This window comes from Cnephaeus nilssonii, assembly GCF_951640355.1.
Source record: "Cnephaeus nilssonii genome assembly, chromosome: 10".
Lineage (NCBI taxonomy): Eukaryota > Metazoa > Chordata > Mammalia > Chiroptera > Vespertilionidae > Cnephaeus > Cnephaeus nilssonii.
Genome location: NC_137081.1, coordinates 53,407,048 through 53,423,471, shown reverse-complemented (window position 1 = coordinate 53,423,471; position 16,424 = coordinate 53,407,048). Strand labels below are relative to the sequence as shown.

Sequence of the window (16,424 nt, the reverse complement as noted above, 5' to 3'; positions counted from 1 at the left end):
CAGCTGCAGCAGTCAGTGCTGCATCGCCACAGCATCCCAGAGCTGACTGCAGGACTGACTTCTGGTGGTCGAGCCTCCGGTTGTTGTGGACTCAGGGTTTTTATATATTAGGATAATCACAATAGTCAGATTTACCTTCTCAGTAGAAGAAACATCAAGGTACCTAGTGGCCTCTGAAAAATGCATTGCCATCACTTTTTTTCTGTGGCTGGAGCTTGTAGAATTTACTCTAAGATCAGAGTGTCAGATGACCAAATTTTTCTTAAGGAAGTTATTAATGTATTTTCAAAGGTCTACTCTGAAAGGCCAACCAAATGACACAATGCACATTTCTTAGAATAGTAATAATTTGGAATAAAGGAAACAATTTAATGGGGTGGGTGTTGTCTGTTATGAGTCTAGCCTCACCTCCTCGCCCCCATCCCCTTTTTACTCTACTCCATCCACAGTGGTTTCCTGCTGTTCCACAGACACAGGGGCCCGTTCTTGCCTCAGGGACTTCGAACTTGCTGTACTCTCGGCCTATAATGCTCTCCTCAGATATGCCCAAGGTTTGCTACTCCCTCCCGTCTTCAGATATTTGTTTAAATTAGTCTTTCTTCCCCAGACCAATACTTGCAACCCCTCCCCGAACACACACACACACACACACACACCACCACCACCACCACCACCACCACCACCACCACCACCACTAGTTTACACTGCCAGATTCACTCTGCCTTCACCCTGTAAGAGCCAGCGGATTCAGCACACACAGGAAGCCAGCACCAAACAGGATGTCAAGGCTGTTGTATTCTTTCATGAAATGGAAATTGCTTTATCATTATCTTTTCTGACTATAGTCACTCCCTCTTCCCTTGTTAGGACTGTTCAGGGAATAAACAAGACTAATACAATAATGGTCAAACAAGCGTTTCAAGGCTTTTTATGTCTTACTGTGTTGACTGACATTAAGCCAGTGTAATCCAAGGTGATGAGAAAGAGTAGAAAGGTGGAAACTTCTGAACTGTATAGATAAATGACCCACAGGACCGTGAAATGTTGCAAAAATTTGAGCAAAGTTCTGGTTTCTCCTGAACACTACTCAAAATAGTTGTAGTAAGACATCAATGGAAGGTGTTATAGTGCAAGCTAAGAGTGACTAGTTTGTGTTAGGAAGAAAAGTGATTTGAGAACATCAGCATTTGAGGAAGTTGGAAGCTCTAATAATGAATCATTCAAGAACTTTCCAGAATCATTTATAGGCAATGCTACTCTCTGTGCCAAGTGTTTGTCTTCATTTAAGAAAAAATGATCATTGGGAAACAAAACTACGACAGAAATTGCCCTTTCCAGCACTCGCCAGGTAAAACTTTCAAGAGTGTGAGACAAGTGTTACTACAGTACCTGCCTCTGAGACTGTTAAAATAATTTTAAAAAGTTGAAAATACATAAAGAATAATAATTACAAATGCTTACAGAGTTCTTACAGTGTTCTGGGCTGTTCTAGGGACTGTATACAACTTATTCTCATCCCCGTTTTACAGGTAAGGAAACTGAGGCACACATACGCGTGGACAATAACTGGGCTCAAGTCCATGACTAGTGAGCACCAAGCCACATCTGAACTAGGCAATATGGCTGCAAAGCTTGTGATTATAACCAATCTTCTAAACAGTCCAAGTATCTGGGAAAGTGACTACACATAGTAAATGCTATGTTGGCCGTTTTTGTGAATTAGCGTAGATGAATTAGACTTTATGGAAGTGTTTGTATTCAAAGTTTGAAACTAATACCAATAGGCAGGTTGGTAATAACATTTGGACTTGGGTCATTTAGTAGGTTACCTTAGATCATAATTTGTTCAAGTGCTACTTAGTCAAAGGGATACCAATTCTTCCTAAAAACCCTACAGTGTTCTCTCTGTGACTTCCTGGAAAGGAACTTCTACCACCCTCATTCTCTCTTCCCTCCTATATCCAGTAACTCTCATTATCTGTTTCTTTTTAAACTCATAAATAGTTCTCATGAGAGCTTTATAACAGGCTTCTTTTCTTCCTTTCTCTTTTTCATGTTTCCAAAATTTAAAACAGAACACAATTCTGAACAACTCAGCGCCTGCAGTACACATTTTCAAAAGAGTATGAAGTTGTCCAATGAGAAGATTCAATGATTCCTCCTTTGTAGCAAAAGCCACCATAGAGCTCATTTTCCCCTTCTATCTGTCCCCTGCACCACTCTTCAATCCTTTCCCTTGCTCTCAGAGTGACCAGTGGGCCTGACCCGTGCCTCAGATCCTTGTCTTCTTGCTCCTTAGGGACTTTGTTTTCATCTCTTCTCCCTCGGCACATCTTCAATTTCTATTCACTGCTTACTCCTGCCTTGTTCTTAAGCTTGCACAGGGTGTGCCGATCCTAAAAACTATTTACCTGACCCTGCTGCTTCCTCAAGCCATCTCTTCTCAAGTAAACAGTCCACGTCAGTGGCCTTCATTTTCTCATGGTCCCTCCTTGTACCTCTTGATCAGTCCCTTACTTCGCCATTTCACTCTCCTTATCATCTTTAATACTTATTTGCTATACCAAAGATTTTACCAAATAATCAAATAAGTTTATATCATTATTTAAATATTTACTCTGAACAACCTTATCTTAAATAAACTATAAGTAAGCTGGAAGAATGAGTTTATTTTATCTTTATCAAACAGCATCTAGCACTGTGCTCTAGAGATAGTAGGTACACATGATCTAGCACTGGATGACTCAACTTTATATTCATGAATGTAAGTATTTTTATTAGGATAAAGCAACGTTAAAAATCTTTCATCAACATTTTTTTTTCACATGAGCTCTAAGATAATCTCTTTAATTCACCAAATACTTGTCCGATTGTATTGGCTTGAAGAGTATTCCCTCTTCCCCCAAAGCATGTCCAGTTGGAATCTTAGAACACAACTTTATTTGGAAAGAGGGATTTGCAGATGTAGTAGTAAAGATGTGGTCAGACTGAATTAAGGTGGGCCCTAAATGCAATGACTGATGTCCTTACAAGAAGGCACATAAAGACATACTTTTGCTGACTTGGAGATAGATAAGACCATGGGGAGACACAGAAGGAAGAAGGCCATGTGAAGATGGAAGCAGAATTTGGAGACATACAGCTACAAGCCAAGAAACACCAATTATTGCCAGGCAAAATATAAGACAAGTGTTTCTATATTACCTGTCTCTGGGACTGTAAAATAATTTAAAAAGTTGAAAATACATAAAGAATAATAATTACAAATGCTTACAGAATTCTTCTAGTGTGCTGGGCTGTTCTAGGGACTGTACTAGTATACAACTTATTCTCATCCCCATTTTACAGGTAAGGAAACTGAGGCACACATAGGCATGACAATAACTGGACACAAGTTCATGACTAGTGAGCACCAGGCCACATTGCCTAGTTCAGATATGGCTTGGTGTGAATGAAAGAGAGAAGTTAAGGAATGTGAATGAAAGAGAGGAGTGAAGGAGTGTGAATAAAAGAGGAGTTAAAGAGTGTGAATGAAAGAGGAATCAAGGAGAACTGCATGGACTTGTGCTTCAGCAACTGTAAAAATGGAATTGTTATTTGCTAAGAGACAAGCTATGCTAAGGGAGGAATAGGTTTGGGAGATAAAACTTTTGAGAGATGTTACTATGATGCCCAAAACACCCAAATGGAGTTGTCCACATAGTAGTTGCATATATGCATGTAGAGTTCAGGAAAGGGGTCTGGCCTGGAGATATAAATTTTGGCATGATCAGATTGTAGATGGGGTTTAAGGCCATGCGACTGAATGAGATCACCTAGTGGAAAGAGGGACGTAGTTCCAGGATGGAGCCCTGAAGAGTGGTTCAAGGTTAGAAGTCAGACACAAAGAGGAACTCCCAAGGAGAATGAAAGGGAGCATGTAGAGAGGTGAAGGGTAACTAGGAGAGAGGGGATCCCCAGATGGTGCTGAGACGGGGGATGATCAACTGACAGGGCATGAGAGACTCAGAGGAAAAGCTGAGCTCTGGATTTAGAAACATAGAGGTTAGGGACCTTGATGAGAACAGAGCTGTTTTAGTGGCTGGGTGACCATAAACTGTACTCCAGCGGGTTTTGGAGGGAGCCAAGAGAGAAACTGCAGTGATAATAGAAAACTCTTTGAGGAGCTTGTGGTAAGGAGAGCAGGGAAAGGGACTGGGAGATTGGTAGGGATGTGAGGACCAAAGATGTCCTTCCTTCCTTCCTTCCTTCCTTCCTTCCTTCCTTCCTTCCTTCCTTCCTTCCTTCCTTCCTTCCTTCCAGGATGTGAGAAATTACAGCATGTCTATATAGAAAGAGGAGAAATAGCTGGAGCCATGTCTTTGAGTAAGCAAAGCGGGATTGGGTCTGTGCACAAAGGGGGACTGGCCTTGGACAAGTGCTGGAAGAGTTCACCCATTGACCTGGAGAGGCAGTGCAGGTGATGCACAGGTACATACAGGCTGAAAGGAATTGAAAAAGCTCTCTTCTGATGGCTTTCATTTTCTCATGAAAATAGAAAGCAAGGTCATCAGCTGAGAAAGAGCATGGGAAGGGGGCTGGGGGCTGGAGGCTTAGGAAGAGGAGACACAGGAGAGAGTCCATCAGGAGAAAGGGCTAGTGAGCCAGTGGGGAATATGGGGCATTGCCAGACAGTACCAAGGGGCCACTTGATGGTGGGTTATGGATTTTATTTTCAATGCAGTCAAGCCATTTTCATGCAGATTAATTTCTTCCTCCTTGGAAATTTTACAACAAAGATTTGTCATCAATTAGGTTCTTTTTCTCTGTGTCACATTAAACAGGAGGTAGCTTCTAGACATTGTGAGGTTATTCTGTTTTCTTTTATTTATTTACTTATTTTATTTGGTAGTATAGCCATGAATTATTTTAAGTCCTACTTTCCTGAGTCGACTTTTGGAGATCTAGTTTTTGCCATGTATTTTTAAACTTTGTCCATTTTATTTTATGTTGACTGTGCCACATTTTCCATTATGAATTGACATGATAAAATATGACATAATAATGACATAATGATAAAATATTACCACTTATATGTGCTTTTTATGAGAAGTTTGAGAGTAATTTCCCTCAGATGTTTCTGGCCCACTCTATTGTCTCAGATTTATATCTTAAATGATGTAAAATCAAATCTCCCCTATTCTTTATCACTTTGAATGCCAAGAGAAAGCAAATGCTGGCCCCAAAATACCCTCAGGATAAAAAAGGCAGCATCAAAACACTCTGTTTTGCAATAAACTCATGTGGTTAAGAAAGAACATGAGAAGAGGGGAAGGAGATGGTTATATGCTCAGAATCTTTGAAGATAGGAGCTGCCTTGACATCTATTTACTTTTTTTAAAATTAATTAATTAATTAATTTATTTATTTATTTATGAGAGAGAGACTTGTTGTTCCACTTATTTATGCATTCATTGGTTTATTCTTGCATGTGCCTGGACCAGGGATCAAACCTACAACCTTGGTGTATCTGGATGGTGCTCTAACCAACTGAGCTACTATTTCCAGTTTGTTAGCAAACTAAATTTTTTAATCTGTACTAATAAAAGGGTAATATGCTAATTAGACCAGATAGACCATACGTCTTCCATATGTCCTTCCGGACAAAGCTGCAGTGGCTGCGAGGGCCAAGGGGGGCCGGCAGCCATGGCAGCCAGCAGTGGCAGCAGCAGCGGGGTGATGGGGGCAGCACCTTCCCCTGATCGGCCTGGTCACCTCCTTCAGAGGGAGGCCAGACTGCATCTTAGACCCACTCCCTGCTGTCAGTAGAACATCCCCTGAGGGATCCCAGACTCTGAGAGGGGGCAGGCCGGGCTGAGGGACCTCCACCCCACCCCCAGTGCATGAATTTTCATGCACTGGGCCTCTAGTGTAATGATAAAAGGGTGGTAATAAAGTATATCATACTAGAGGCCCAGTGCATGATTGAATCATGCATGTGTAGGGTCCCCTACACGCTTTCGCTTTTCGCGGTGGAGCTGGGTGCCTGTCCGCTGGTGCACCAGGCCTTTCAGAAGCCTCCGGCTCAGTGGAGGCTTCTGAAAGGCCTGGTGCCGGAGCAGACAGGTACCCAGCTCCCACGCTTTTGATGGTTCGCAGCCGCTGAGGGGGGCTACCCTGCTGTTGAGAGGCGTCCCACCTCCTGCGCCTCTCAACAGCCGCTGAGGGGGGCTGCCGCGGACACCTGGCTACCCTGCCGTTGAGAGGTGCAGCTGGGTGTCTGTGGCAGGCCCCCTCAGCGGCCGCGGATCTGGCCATTGAGAGGCACAGGGGGTGCTGCGCCTCTGCCCCCTGCGCCTCTCAACAGCAGGGTAGCCCCTCTCAGTGGCAGTGGATCAGTGCCTCTCAATGGCCGGATAGGCCACCCCGAGTCCCGCCCCCAGCCTCCCGCTGCTCAATCATGGGCGTAGCGGAGTGATGGTAATTTACATGTTACTCTATTATTAGATAGGATGCCTTCATAGACCACACCCAATCTTTTAGAATTCCTAATTCAACTTAGGTAATTAACTTTCCTCTTCCACCTTCCTTTTCCAAGTGCTAAGGAAGGAGTTTCCTCCTTGTCCCAGAAAGATGAGTCTTGATTGATCTAGTCCAAACTTGGTAATTCATTCCCCTTGCCAATGATCAGTTTTGAAGTGGACAAGTGACACAAATCTGGCCAACAAGACATGAAGGTAAGTTGCCTTGGGCTGAAGAACTTCTGGAAATATCTTTTCTCCCTGATAAAACAGATTGTGAATGAGGAATGGCATCCCCTTCTGTCTCGTGAAGCAGCTGTGTGAGCAAATGATGTGTTGTTGCAGTAGTCACAACTTGACCCTGAGAAGACAAGCTTGAGAACAAAAGCTGACAACAGTCTGAGAATGGCAAAGCTGAAAGACAGAACGAACCTGGGTCCTTGAGGATGTTGTTGGATATCTGTGTTAACTGTCTTACTTCTGCACTTCCAATTATATAGCATGCTAATAATAACACAATAAGAAAAAGGAGCATTTAATACATGTTGAGGAGTTAATAAATATGGCATCTGGCCATGATAGGCCAAGTTCAAACAACCTTTGGTGGGGTTTTCTATTACTTGTAGCCAAACACATTCTGTCACACTCCTCATACAGAACCAGGGGACTGTGAATTGTTGTGAACTGCATGCCTGGGGGCCAGTCCGATGCCTATAAATTATTAACTCTTTAAGTTTGGTTGTTTTCTGTGCAGACTTGCCTGGGAAGCATTTATCATTTGCTTTTTAGTGTTTCCATTGCACTTTGATCATTTACTGGAGAGACATGTAGCACTTTTTATCACAGTTGATGTTTATGTTTCCTTTAAAATTGTGAATTATTTGAGGATAAGGGTCCTACCTATCCTTGTTATATCTTTGGTGACCACCAAAGTGCCTGGCACATAGAAAGTGCTCAATAAATATGTGCTGACTTGGAGAATTACTTTCTATTGACATGTGTGTGCTGGGTGCATGATGCAGAAGGCCCTCCTGAACTCGGCAGTGGGAAGGGGAAGCAGATTCTTCAGGAAGAGGGAGTTAGGTCAGAGGAACCTAGTAGATTAGCTCTTGTCAAAACGATACAGTCATGTGGACATGAGAAAATTCTGCACTTTGATGATCCAGCACGCATTTCAAGGAGTCATCCCTGTCTCTACTCTTCCTCACACTTTTTTTTTTAAGGGTAGTAAGGATTAACTTATTTATTTACTTATTTTTAATCCTCACCTGAGGATATTTTTCCATTGATTTTTAGAGAGAGTGGGAGAGGGAAAGACAGAGAGAAATATCGATGTGAGAGAAACACACATTGATTGGTTGCCTCCTGCACTCACTTGGGACCAGGGCCCAGGCCAGAGAGGAGCCTGCAACCAAGGTACATGCCCTTGACCGTGCCCTTGACCAGAATTGAACCTGGGACCCTTTGGTCCACAGACTGTCATTCTAACCACTGAGCCAAACCAGCTAGAGCTTCCTCACTCTTCATGTTCCCATACATTATGACTTCCCTCCAAAATACATCTTGCTCTTTTCTTTTTTTAACATCTCCAATGTTATCACCCCCTCCAATCTTCCATCTCTCACCTGGACAAACCACCCTTCACCCCTTACCCCATTATCTACACAGGGTCAGAGACATATTATAGAAATGAAAATAAGATCCTGCCACACTCATGCTTAGAGTCAAGAGAAATGCCTCTCTGTGTCCCTCTGTCCTCTATATCACACTATTTTTGTCCTAGCAGATATTACTGTCTGATATTACTCATGTGCTTGCCTACTACCCATGTGCCCCATCCTATATAATAAAAGGCTAATATGCAAATTGACCGAATGACCGGTTGCTATGATGCGCACTGACCACCAGGGGCCAGACGTTCAACACAGGAGCTGCCCCCTGGTGGTCAGTGCGCTCCCACAGGGGGAGCACCGCTCAGCCAGAAGCCCTGAGCCAGGCTCACAGCTGGCAAATGCAGCAGCGGTGGTGGGAGCCTCTCCCGCCTCCGCAGCAGCGCTAAGGATGTCCTACTGCCAGCTTAGGCCCGCTCCCTACGGGGAACAGACCTAAGCTGTCAGTCAGACATCCCCTGAGAGCTCCTGGACTGTGAGAGGGCACAGGCCGGGCTGAAGGACCCCTCCCCGCCCCCAAGTGCACGAATTTTGTGCACTGGGTCTCTAGTAAATTATAAAGGTTCATGGTAGCAGGCTCCTCATCTTGACTGTTAGGACCAGATCCCTGCACCTTCAATAACACCTGCCATGCAGGGAACATTTAATACATGTTGAGGAGTTAACAAATATGGCATCTGGCCACTATAGGCCTTAGCCTTGAAGAGTTTTTAAATGGAATTTATATATATATATAAAAGCCTAAGTGACCTTTATGACTGGTTGCCATGCTGCACACTGACCATCACGGGGTAGACTCTCAATGCAGGAGCTTCCCCTTGGTGGTCAGTGCGCTCCCATAGCCAACCTCCCCCAGCCGGCCCCAATCAGCCCTGATCGCAGGCCAGGCAAAGGAACCCCACCTGTGTACGAATTCATGCACTGGGCCTCTAGTTAAATAATAAAGAAAAACCACAGGGAAATGAAGCTGTCCGTTCAACTCATGGACCTGAGCTTGAGCAGGTGGGGCTTTAAAACAACTGGGAAAACAAGAAGAGGAGATTTCAGCCTTATAAAGATGGTATTATGGTGACAGGAGCCACCCAGCCAGTTTTGGGGACCCAGCGTGAAGCCAGAGAAGGAATGGGTGATAGTATCCACCTGATACCCCACAAACCTCCTTTTTCTCCATCATACGTCCTGAATCAGTGTGGCCCCCTGGTGTCATTATTAAAGTCCCTGCTGGCTTTGGCTCTGCTTTAAATTACCTCTGCTTTTTGGGCCTTAGGTGCTGAATTGTGTGACTTAAGCTCATGGGTCTCCTTAATTCCCCAGTGAACCAAATAATGAAAAAATGTGCACAGTAATGTGTACTCTTAACTAAAGCAAATGGTTTATCATTAAATTTTAAAAAACCATCCTAAGAAGTTATAATTTTGAAGTACAATATAAAACTTCAAATACAGTACTTGGCAAAAATAAAACAGCTAACTCAGAAGTTCCGATTTTGTGGTTTCAGTTAACTCTCAGGTTGAGAGACACACCTCTACTGGAAGTCACATTGGAGCTATGAAGACTAAAGGTAAAAATATTTACAAGCTACTGATTTACAACAATGAAAGTGTAAGCATCAAGCCATAAAGCAATGATTTATCATTAACTTAAAAAAACTCTCATCAAAGTGTTTTCTTACACAGTTATTTATGGGAACCAGCAGACTGAGGGAAGGCTAGAAGTCAAAAGACTTGGATTCCCAAGTTCTAGTACTTACAAAGCCCTAAACTTCTATGCTTCAGTTTTGTCGGTGTATAAAGTCAGGCTATTAATACCTCTTTCTGATGTGGTTGTTTCATGCAGATCAAATGAAATAATACAACATCCATTGGAAACAAAGCAAGTGTAATTCAGTGCAAGTAGTAATCTGGACCCACTACTACTACTACTACTAATACTACTACTAAAAACATGAAATAAGACCAGTCAAAAGTGTGGAGTATCAGTCCTGGGATGGAAGGTGTTGCCTATCTACAGCTTATATAGGAAAGGAGGCAGAAACAGCAGGTGCTTTTCCTCAGAACACTTAGCATCCAAGGATTAGCAGTCATGAAATTATAATATAGGTATATGAGTGGGAATTTGTAACATTTATACAAATATGGCCTCATTAATTTTATACTTGATCACTCACAGAACGATCTGGGTTCAAGAGCACCAGTTCTAGAGTCACATTGCCTAATACTAACTCGGTGCAACTTAGAGCAAGTTCCTTAACTTTTCTGGTAACCAGCCTCTAAGATGGCCCCGGTAATCTCTTCCACTAGTATCCATGCCCTTGTGTAATGCCCTCTCCCACTGCAGCAGGGTTGCTCTGTGTGACCAACAGAATACAACAGATGATGGTCATTGGTCACACTTCTGAGGCGAGGTCATAAAAGGCACTGCAGCCTCCTACATGGATCCTTCATTCTAAGGGAAGCCTGGTACCCTATGGAGAGGCTCACATGGAGGGGAACTGAGGCCTGTAGCTATTTACAGCAATGTGAGAGAGCTTGAAAGTCGATCCTGTAGCCCCAGTCAAGCTTTCAGATAATACCTTGACTGCAACCTCATGAGAGACCTTGACCAGAGCCACCCAGCTAAGCTGCTGCCAAATTCCTGAGACAACTATGACATAACAAATGTTGGTTGTTTAAAGTTTCGGGGTAATTCATTGTGCAGTAATAAATCAGTAAGCAACTTCTCAGTTTCCGAAAACCATCTGTAAAAATGGAGATGATAATAGTATCCTTTTCAAAGGGTTAGTGTAAGGATCAAATGAGAAGTATATTAAAAGCCCTCCGCCCCATACCTGGCACACAATGTTGGCTGTTATTACATCTTTGCATACCTTCTTTTCCACAAGCAAGGTGATCCCACATGCATTTACAGTCACATTCCCTGTAGGCCTTAGCACTTTGTTAAGCCATAAAATTTCAAGTATATAGATCCAACTCTAGTCAGTCCCTTATTATGGCTTTCTCTAACCATCAGTTGGGCAAAGAATCTTCCCTTTTTCTCTCTAATCCCTTTTGGGATGAGCACCGAGATGTCTAAGAGAGAAAAATCAAAGGCACATGCTATGTATGGCTAGGGAACCAAATGCCAAATGAGCTGGCCTGAAAAAGACCAACCCATTGACCTTATGAACACTCAACAATGGTTGACAATAGTTAACTGAGCTAGCTGGAGTCAATGCGAGCTTTCACAGAGCTCACTGTTTAGAAATTGTCCCTGAAATGTACAAAGCTTTCATTCAGGCGTATTTCTGTGCTTGTAAGCCTGGAATAGATCCTGAACTTCCTCAGGCAAACTTCATAGATGTTATCTTTCTTTCTTTGATTATTCCTGTCTCCTTCACATTTGGGTTTTCTTTTATTACTGATGGATGGGTGAGCAGTCAAACTCCCTATGCACTGCAGAAAGGTACTAGAATTGAGGAAATTTACTGCTAAAGCCGTGCAAAGGAAAAAAGAACAGCGACGTTTCTATTCCATAATAAAACTCAATAATAAAATCATTTGATAAATAATAAAATAAAGTAATAAATCCATGTGACAAACATTTTAAAAGCTCGGCCTATCATATAATTTAAAAGGGGAAATAAAGAGATCAAAGTACTGAATGAGAAGGTTCTATTGCTACTAAGTCATGAGGATTTCTATAATCCATTATGAGTACACTATATTTTTTACTGCTGATTCTCTGGGAAAAGAATGTTTAAATATGTAGGACATATTTAGTAGGACATTTTGAATTTTAAGTAGGACATTTTGAAATTTAAAACAAAATACAATTCTTTAGTATACATAAAGAAGGAGGTGAACTTTTAATTTTGCTTAGTGAATGCATAATTTCTGACATCAAGGAGTTTTTATTCTAAAAAACATATGACATTAGTATTAAGTAGGCTTCCCTCCCCCTCCTCCCCCCCTTTCATTTCCCACACCCTTTCTGGGTGTGTCTAGTTCTGCTGAAGTCATCCTTTCATATGGAAACACTTAACCTTCTCTGAAACCAACCTCTCAGGGAAGGAAATTGGGTTTGCTCATTTCTTCCTCCTTACTTTTGGCTGTTTGTTTCTTTGCTTTCCACATAATCTAGCATTTTGGTTTGTTTTTCTATCGAATGTTTCCTTCATTCTTTCCTTTTCTCTCTTTTTTCCTTTTGTTCCCATTTATATTTCCACTCTCCTGCTTCACCTCCTCCCTTCCTTCCAGGTATGTATTTGATTTTAAACCTAGATTGATGATATGAAGGACATTTCTTGGGTAACAACTCTGGCTTCTTTGTAATAATGCGATCCCTTCCAGTGGCACAGCCGGAGGAAAGGTATGGCTGATTTAGTGAAAATTTTGTGGCAAGGCAGGCATTGGAACAAGGTGAGTTCCCTTTTCTCCTCAAATATGTAAACTGTAAATGCCATTTAAGAAATATGAGGAACCCTGGCCGGTGTGGCTCAGTTGGTTGAGTATCATCCCACACACCAAGAGTTCAGTGGTTAAATTCCCAGTCAGAGCACCTGCCTGGGTTGCAGACTCAATCCCCAGTAGGGGGCATGCAGGAGGCAGCTGATCGATGTTTCTCTCTCATTAATATTTCTCTCTCTCCCTTCATCTCTCTCTAAAATCAATGAAAAAACATATTCTTAAAAAAATATATGAGGAGACTTCAGTGGTGGTATAAATAAAGCACAAAATGAAACCACATCTCCACCTAGTTTCCCAAGAGTTGTCCTTAGCCAAGCTCTCCGTACTCCCTGTGTTCCCAAAGATCAAAGTCTAATCATCCACGTTTCTGAGTAGCTCTATATAGCCTCCCCATTCTGGTCTGTACCACCAGTCTCCTGGGACACCTCCCCTGATTGCCCTCCAGCCTTGCTCCACTTAAACCCACCTTGCCACTGTCATGCACAAGGGTTCAGGCATGCCCAGAATTCTCCAGCAGTTCTTCATCCCCTACAGGTTACAATCATATCCTTTTCCTGCTGCCCACCTTCCTCTCTTGCTAAGAGTCCTTTCATAATCCCAGATTAGAGCATGTGATCTTGTGTCTCTGTGTTGACACGAAAGGCACTCACTTTGTTTCCAGAAAGCCTTACCTCCAGAACCTGAAGTTAACCATTCAAGCCTCCCTACCTAGGAAGCTCCTTGTGAGAGTTTTTCTCAGACTTTCCCAGAAGCATCCTTCTAACCCCAGGGAAGTTTGCTCAAGCCCCACTAACTTGTCCCATTGACTCACAATCGTAGGTGAAGACGTGAATCTCTGGGGAAGATCCTACAGAGAGGATGTTCTTGAGATATTTGCTCAAATTTCATTTGCAGAAAAAAAACTAAGTACTCTTTAAGGGAAATGATAAGACAGCCCCTCCCTGGGCTTCAGGAGTCACTCAACAAAACAAAACAAAACAAAACACCTGTAGTTCACCCACCAAACCCCACGGAAGACAGTTTCATGACCTAAGCCCCTAGGCCATTTCACCACCCATCCCAAGTGGCTTATCAAAGTCCTGTTCCGTCCCCTAAGGCAAGTTCTGATAATTACAGTTTTACCCATCCTTCCTGTGCCTTTGTGGTGCCTCAGTGATGTTTTGGTTACTTTGATTTGTTTGCATGTCTGTTACTCACTAAATTACTATGAACTTCTTGAGGTCAGAGATCTTTATATTTATAAAATTTAATCTTTGTCTTTGCAGCAACTAGTACAGTGCCTGAAACATAATGTAAGATGTGAATATTTGCTTGTATGGATGACCCATCCTTTGGCTTTGTGTGTGTGGTTGTTTAAATATACTAAGTATCATTTTATAAAAAGAGTTAAAGTTCAACAGTGCACAACAGAGTCCAAAGTGAGTGGACTGATGCCTGACATTTAACAGTCTAAAGTGGTAGTACCCATTGCTAAGTCATTATCAATAGGTCAACACATTCAGTTATTTAACCTTTGGCACCTTTGCCTTGGCACTGAAATTGCTGGGCAAACATGGTTTTTGATAACTCTATAAACTAATTCTGAACAGAAATTTGGATAACACATCCTCCGTATATAAGCACTATCTACACACTTGCTGGCTGACTACACCATCCAGAGTAGATGCTTCAGCTAGTTGCCCAGCGTGTGTTACACTGAAATGAAAATAAATATTTAAAAGGAAAGTTGGGCCGAGGAGACCCAAACTAGTTATTCTCGTGTGCTCGCATCAATAGTGCGTATTCCGTTATATGAATGTTTTATATTAAGAGCTAGGACTGAACTGGAGCAGTTGGCCAAGCTGAAGGAAATGAAGGTGGCTTTAAATGAAAGAGTCCACCAAGCATCACTCAATCTACCCTCCTCTGAATATCATCATGTAGTACAGCAGCTTCATGATTTAACTCTGAAATACTTAAATTCTATAATGTCTCTAAGTGGTCAGTTATGTTCCCGCGTCCCAACTTGGAGGGATGTCCATCATTCCTGAAGGGAAACTACCTGGGGCCCTGTGCTCTGTCTTCTTCTCCAAACTGCATTTTGGGGCTTATTTTCTTGTTCCCCCACACCCATGTGGCATTTGAGATCTTTAAACACTGCCTCCTTTCCTTTGAAGACCACAACCACTTAAAAAATTAATTTAAATTCAATACCAAAAAAAAAAATCCTAACCCGCCCCGCTCCCCTAATTTCAGGAAGTACGTGTTGGTTATACAGAAAACGACTGCGAGGTTCTTGCAGCATCAACAGCGGAAGTCCATCTAACTGCCACCCTAGAAGCAGCAGCAACGCCTGGGACGCCTCAGCGACCACCTGTCTGTCACACGGGTCCCAGCCCCCCGACAAAAATCCCCCGTCCCCCTTCCTGTGGTAAAACAGAAGCAGGTCCTGGTCTCCAACTGTCTTATCTCTTTCAAAAGATGACAAACTTACTGCTTTGGCTCAGCAGAACCGCGGGCACGGTGATGATGGTGACGAGCGCCGCAGTCCCCAGCAGTCCCAGCAGCACCTTCCACTGCGTCTGCAAGCCGGTTACATCCGTCCGGTTAGATCAAGCCCTTCAGCCCCCGGCTGGGTGAGGGGGTCGGGACCTGGGCTTGCACCCCGGGCAACGGGGCTTGCCCGTGGGCGCGCATCGGCAGGGGGGCACGGTGGGCTGGGAGGGTTTGGAGTGAGCCAGTGGGGGGTAGGAAGAGCCGTCGCCCTTGAACCTGTGGCCTCTGAGCACATTACCCTTTGCTTCTACTCCGCCTGCACGTCAGAAGCCCGGGGAGAGTTCTGGCGCGCGTTTTATGGGTGGCTCTCCGGGTCGTCCGAGGCTGAGCGCCCGGGTCTAGCCGAAACCCCGAAACCCCGCAGGTCCCAGAGTGAGAGCAGAGACCTAGAAAATTTCCCTTCACCTGTCAGAGGGCGGCCCCGGCGCTGCTGCCTACCGAGACCCCTGGTTCCGCTCCGAGGGATCTGGGGGATCATTTGGGGAGAGTTTGGTGGAGAGGCACCTACAACTCCACCCTGGGGCTGGGGGAGCGGGGGGGCGCGCTACTCACTCACCTTCATGGTCGGCGGCTCCTCGGAACTGAGCGTCCGTCCAGAGCGGGGAGGCAGCAGGAGTCGGACTCGCCGCCCGGAGTCACTCGGCGCTCCCAAGTTTCGGCCCGGAGTTAAACATTAGCGAGGGCCCGGCCCGCTAGGTATAAAGGGCTGCGGGACGAGCTGCGGGAGAAGGCGCGGCGCCTCCGGACACTGCCATCCCGGCCGGGGGGCGCCAGAGAGGCACCTCCCCTGGGCTGTGCGGGGCGCGGGGCGGCAGCCAGGGTGCGCACCGTGCGGGGCCCGGGGACTCGCGGGAGCGGGGGTGAGACCCCTATCGGGGAGACGCTGGCGCCAGGCATGCGACGCGGCGTCCTAGGCCGCCAACGCCGGGGCCAGGGTCTGTTTTATGAGATGGGAGCCTTGGAGCTGGGCTCCTGCAACCTCGCGTGGGCAGGCCGAGCCCAGAGAGGGCATGGGGCTCTGCAAACTCACCCAGCTCACGGTGAGCAGCTGCCACTAAAACCCAGGCCTCTCTCTCTAGCCAGTGAAAGGTTGTGTTGGGGAGGAGTGGGGTGTTTAAGCTTCTGGATGGCAAAGCGAGGGAGAAGGTGATTGTTCACGTATGAATGAAACTTAGAGGCGAAGGATTTGGATTCACCCTCAACAGGGAATTTCTGGCTTGTTTTGCCGGTTTACCTTTTCATCAAGATGCCAAAGATAATAACACTAACTCTGG

The 16,424-nt window shown here is 44.4% G+C and overlaps 1 protein-coding gene across 1 annotated transcript in view; it reads right to left on the bottom strand.

The window, feature by feature from the left end:
* The window catches only part of DPP4 (dipeptidyl peptidase 4), an 84,000-nt gene extending 67,787 nt beyond the window's left edge, over window positions 1-16,213 (bottom strand). Inside the window, exons 1-2 of the mRNA XM_079782407.1 lie at window positions 15,707-16,213; window positions 15,089-15,176 (exon numbers count right to left, since the gene is read on the bottom strand). Coding sequence (XP_079638533.1) covers window positions 15,089-15,176; window positions 15,707-15,712 — 94 coding nt within the window. The 5' untranslated portion in view covers window positions 15,713-16,213. The remainder of the gene's footprint in view (window positions 1-15,088; window positions 15,177-15,706) is intronic.
* Window positions 16,214-16,424: the final 211 nt, after the last annotated feature.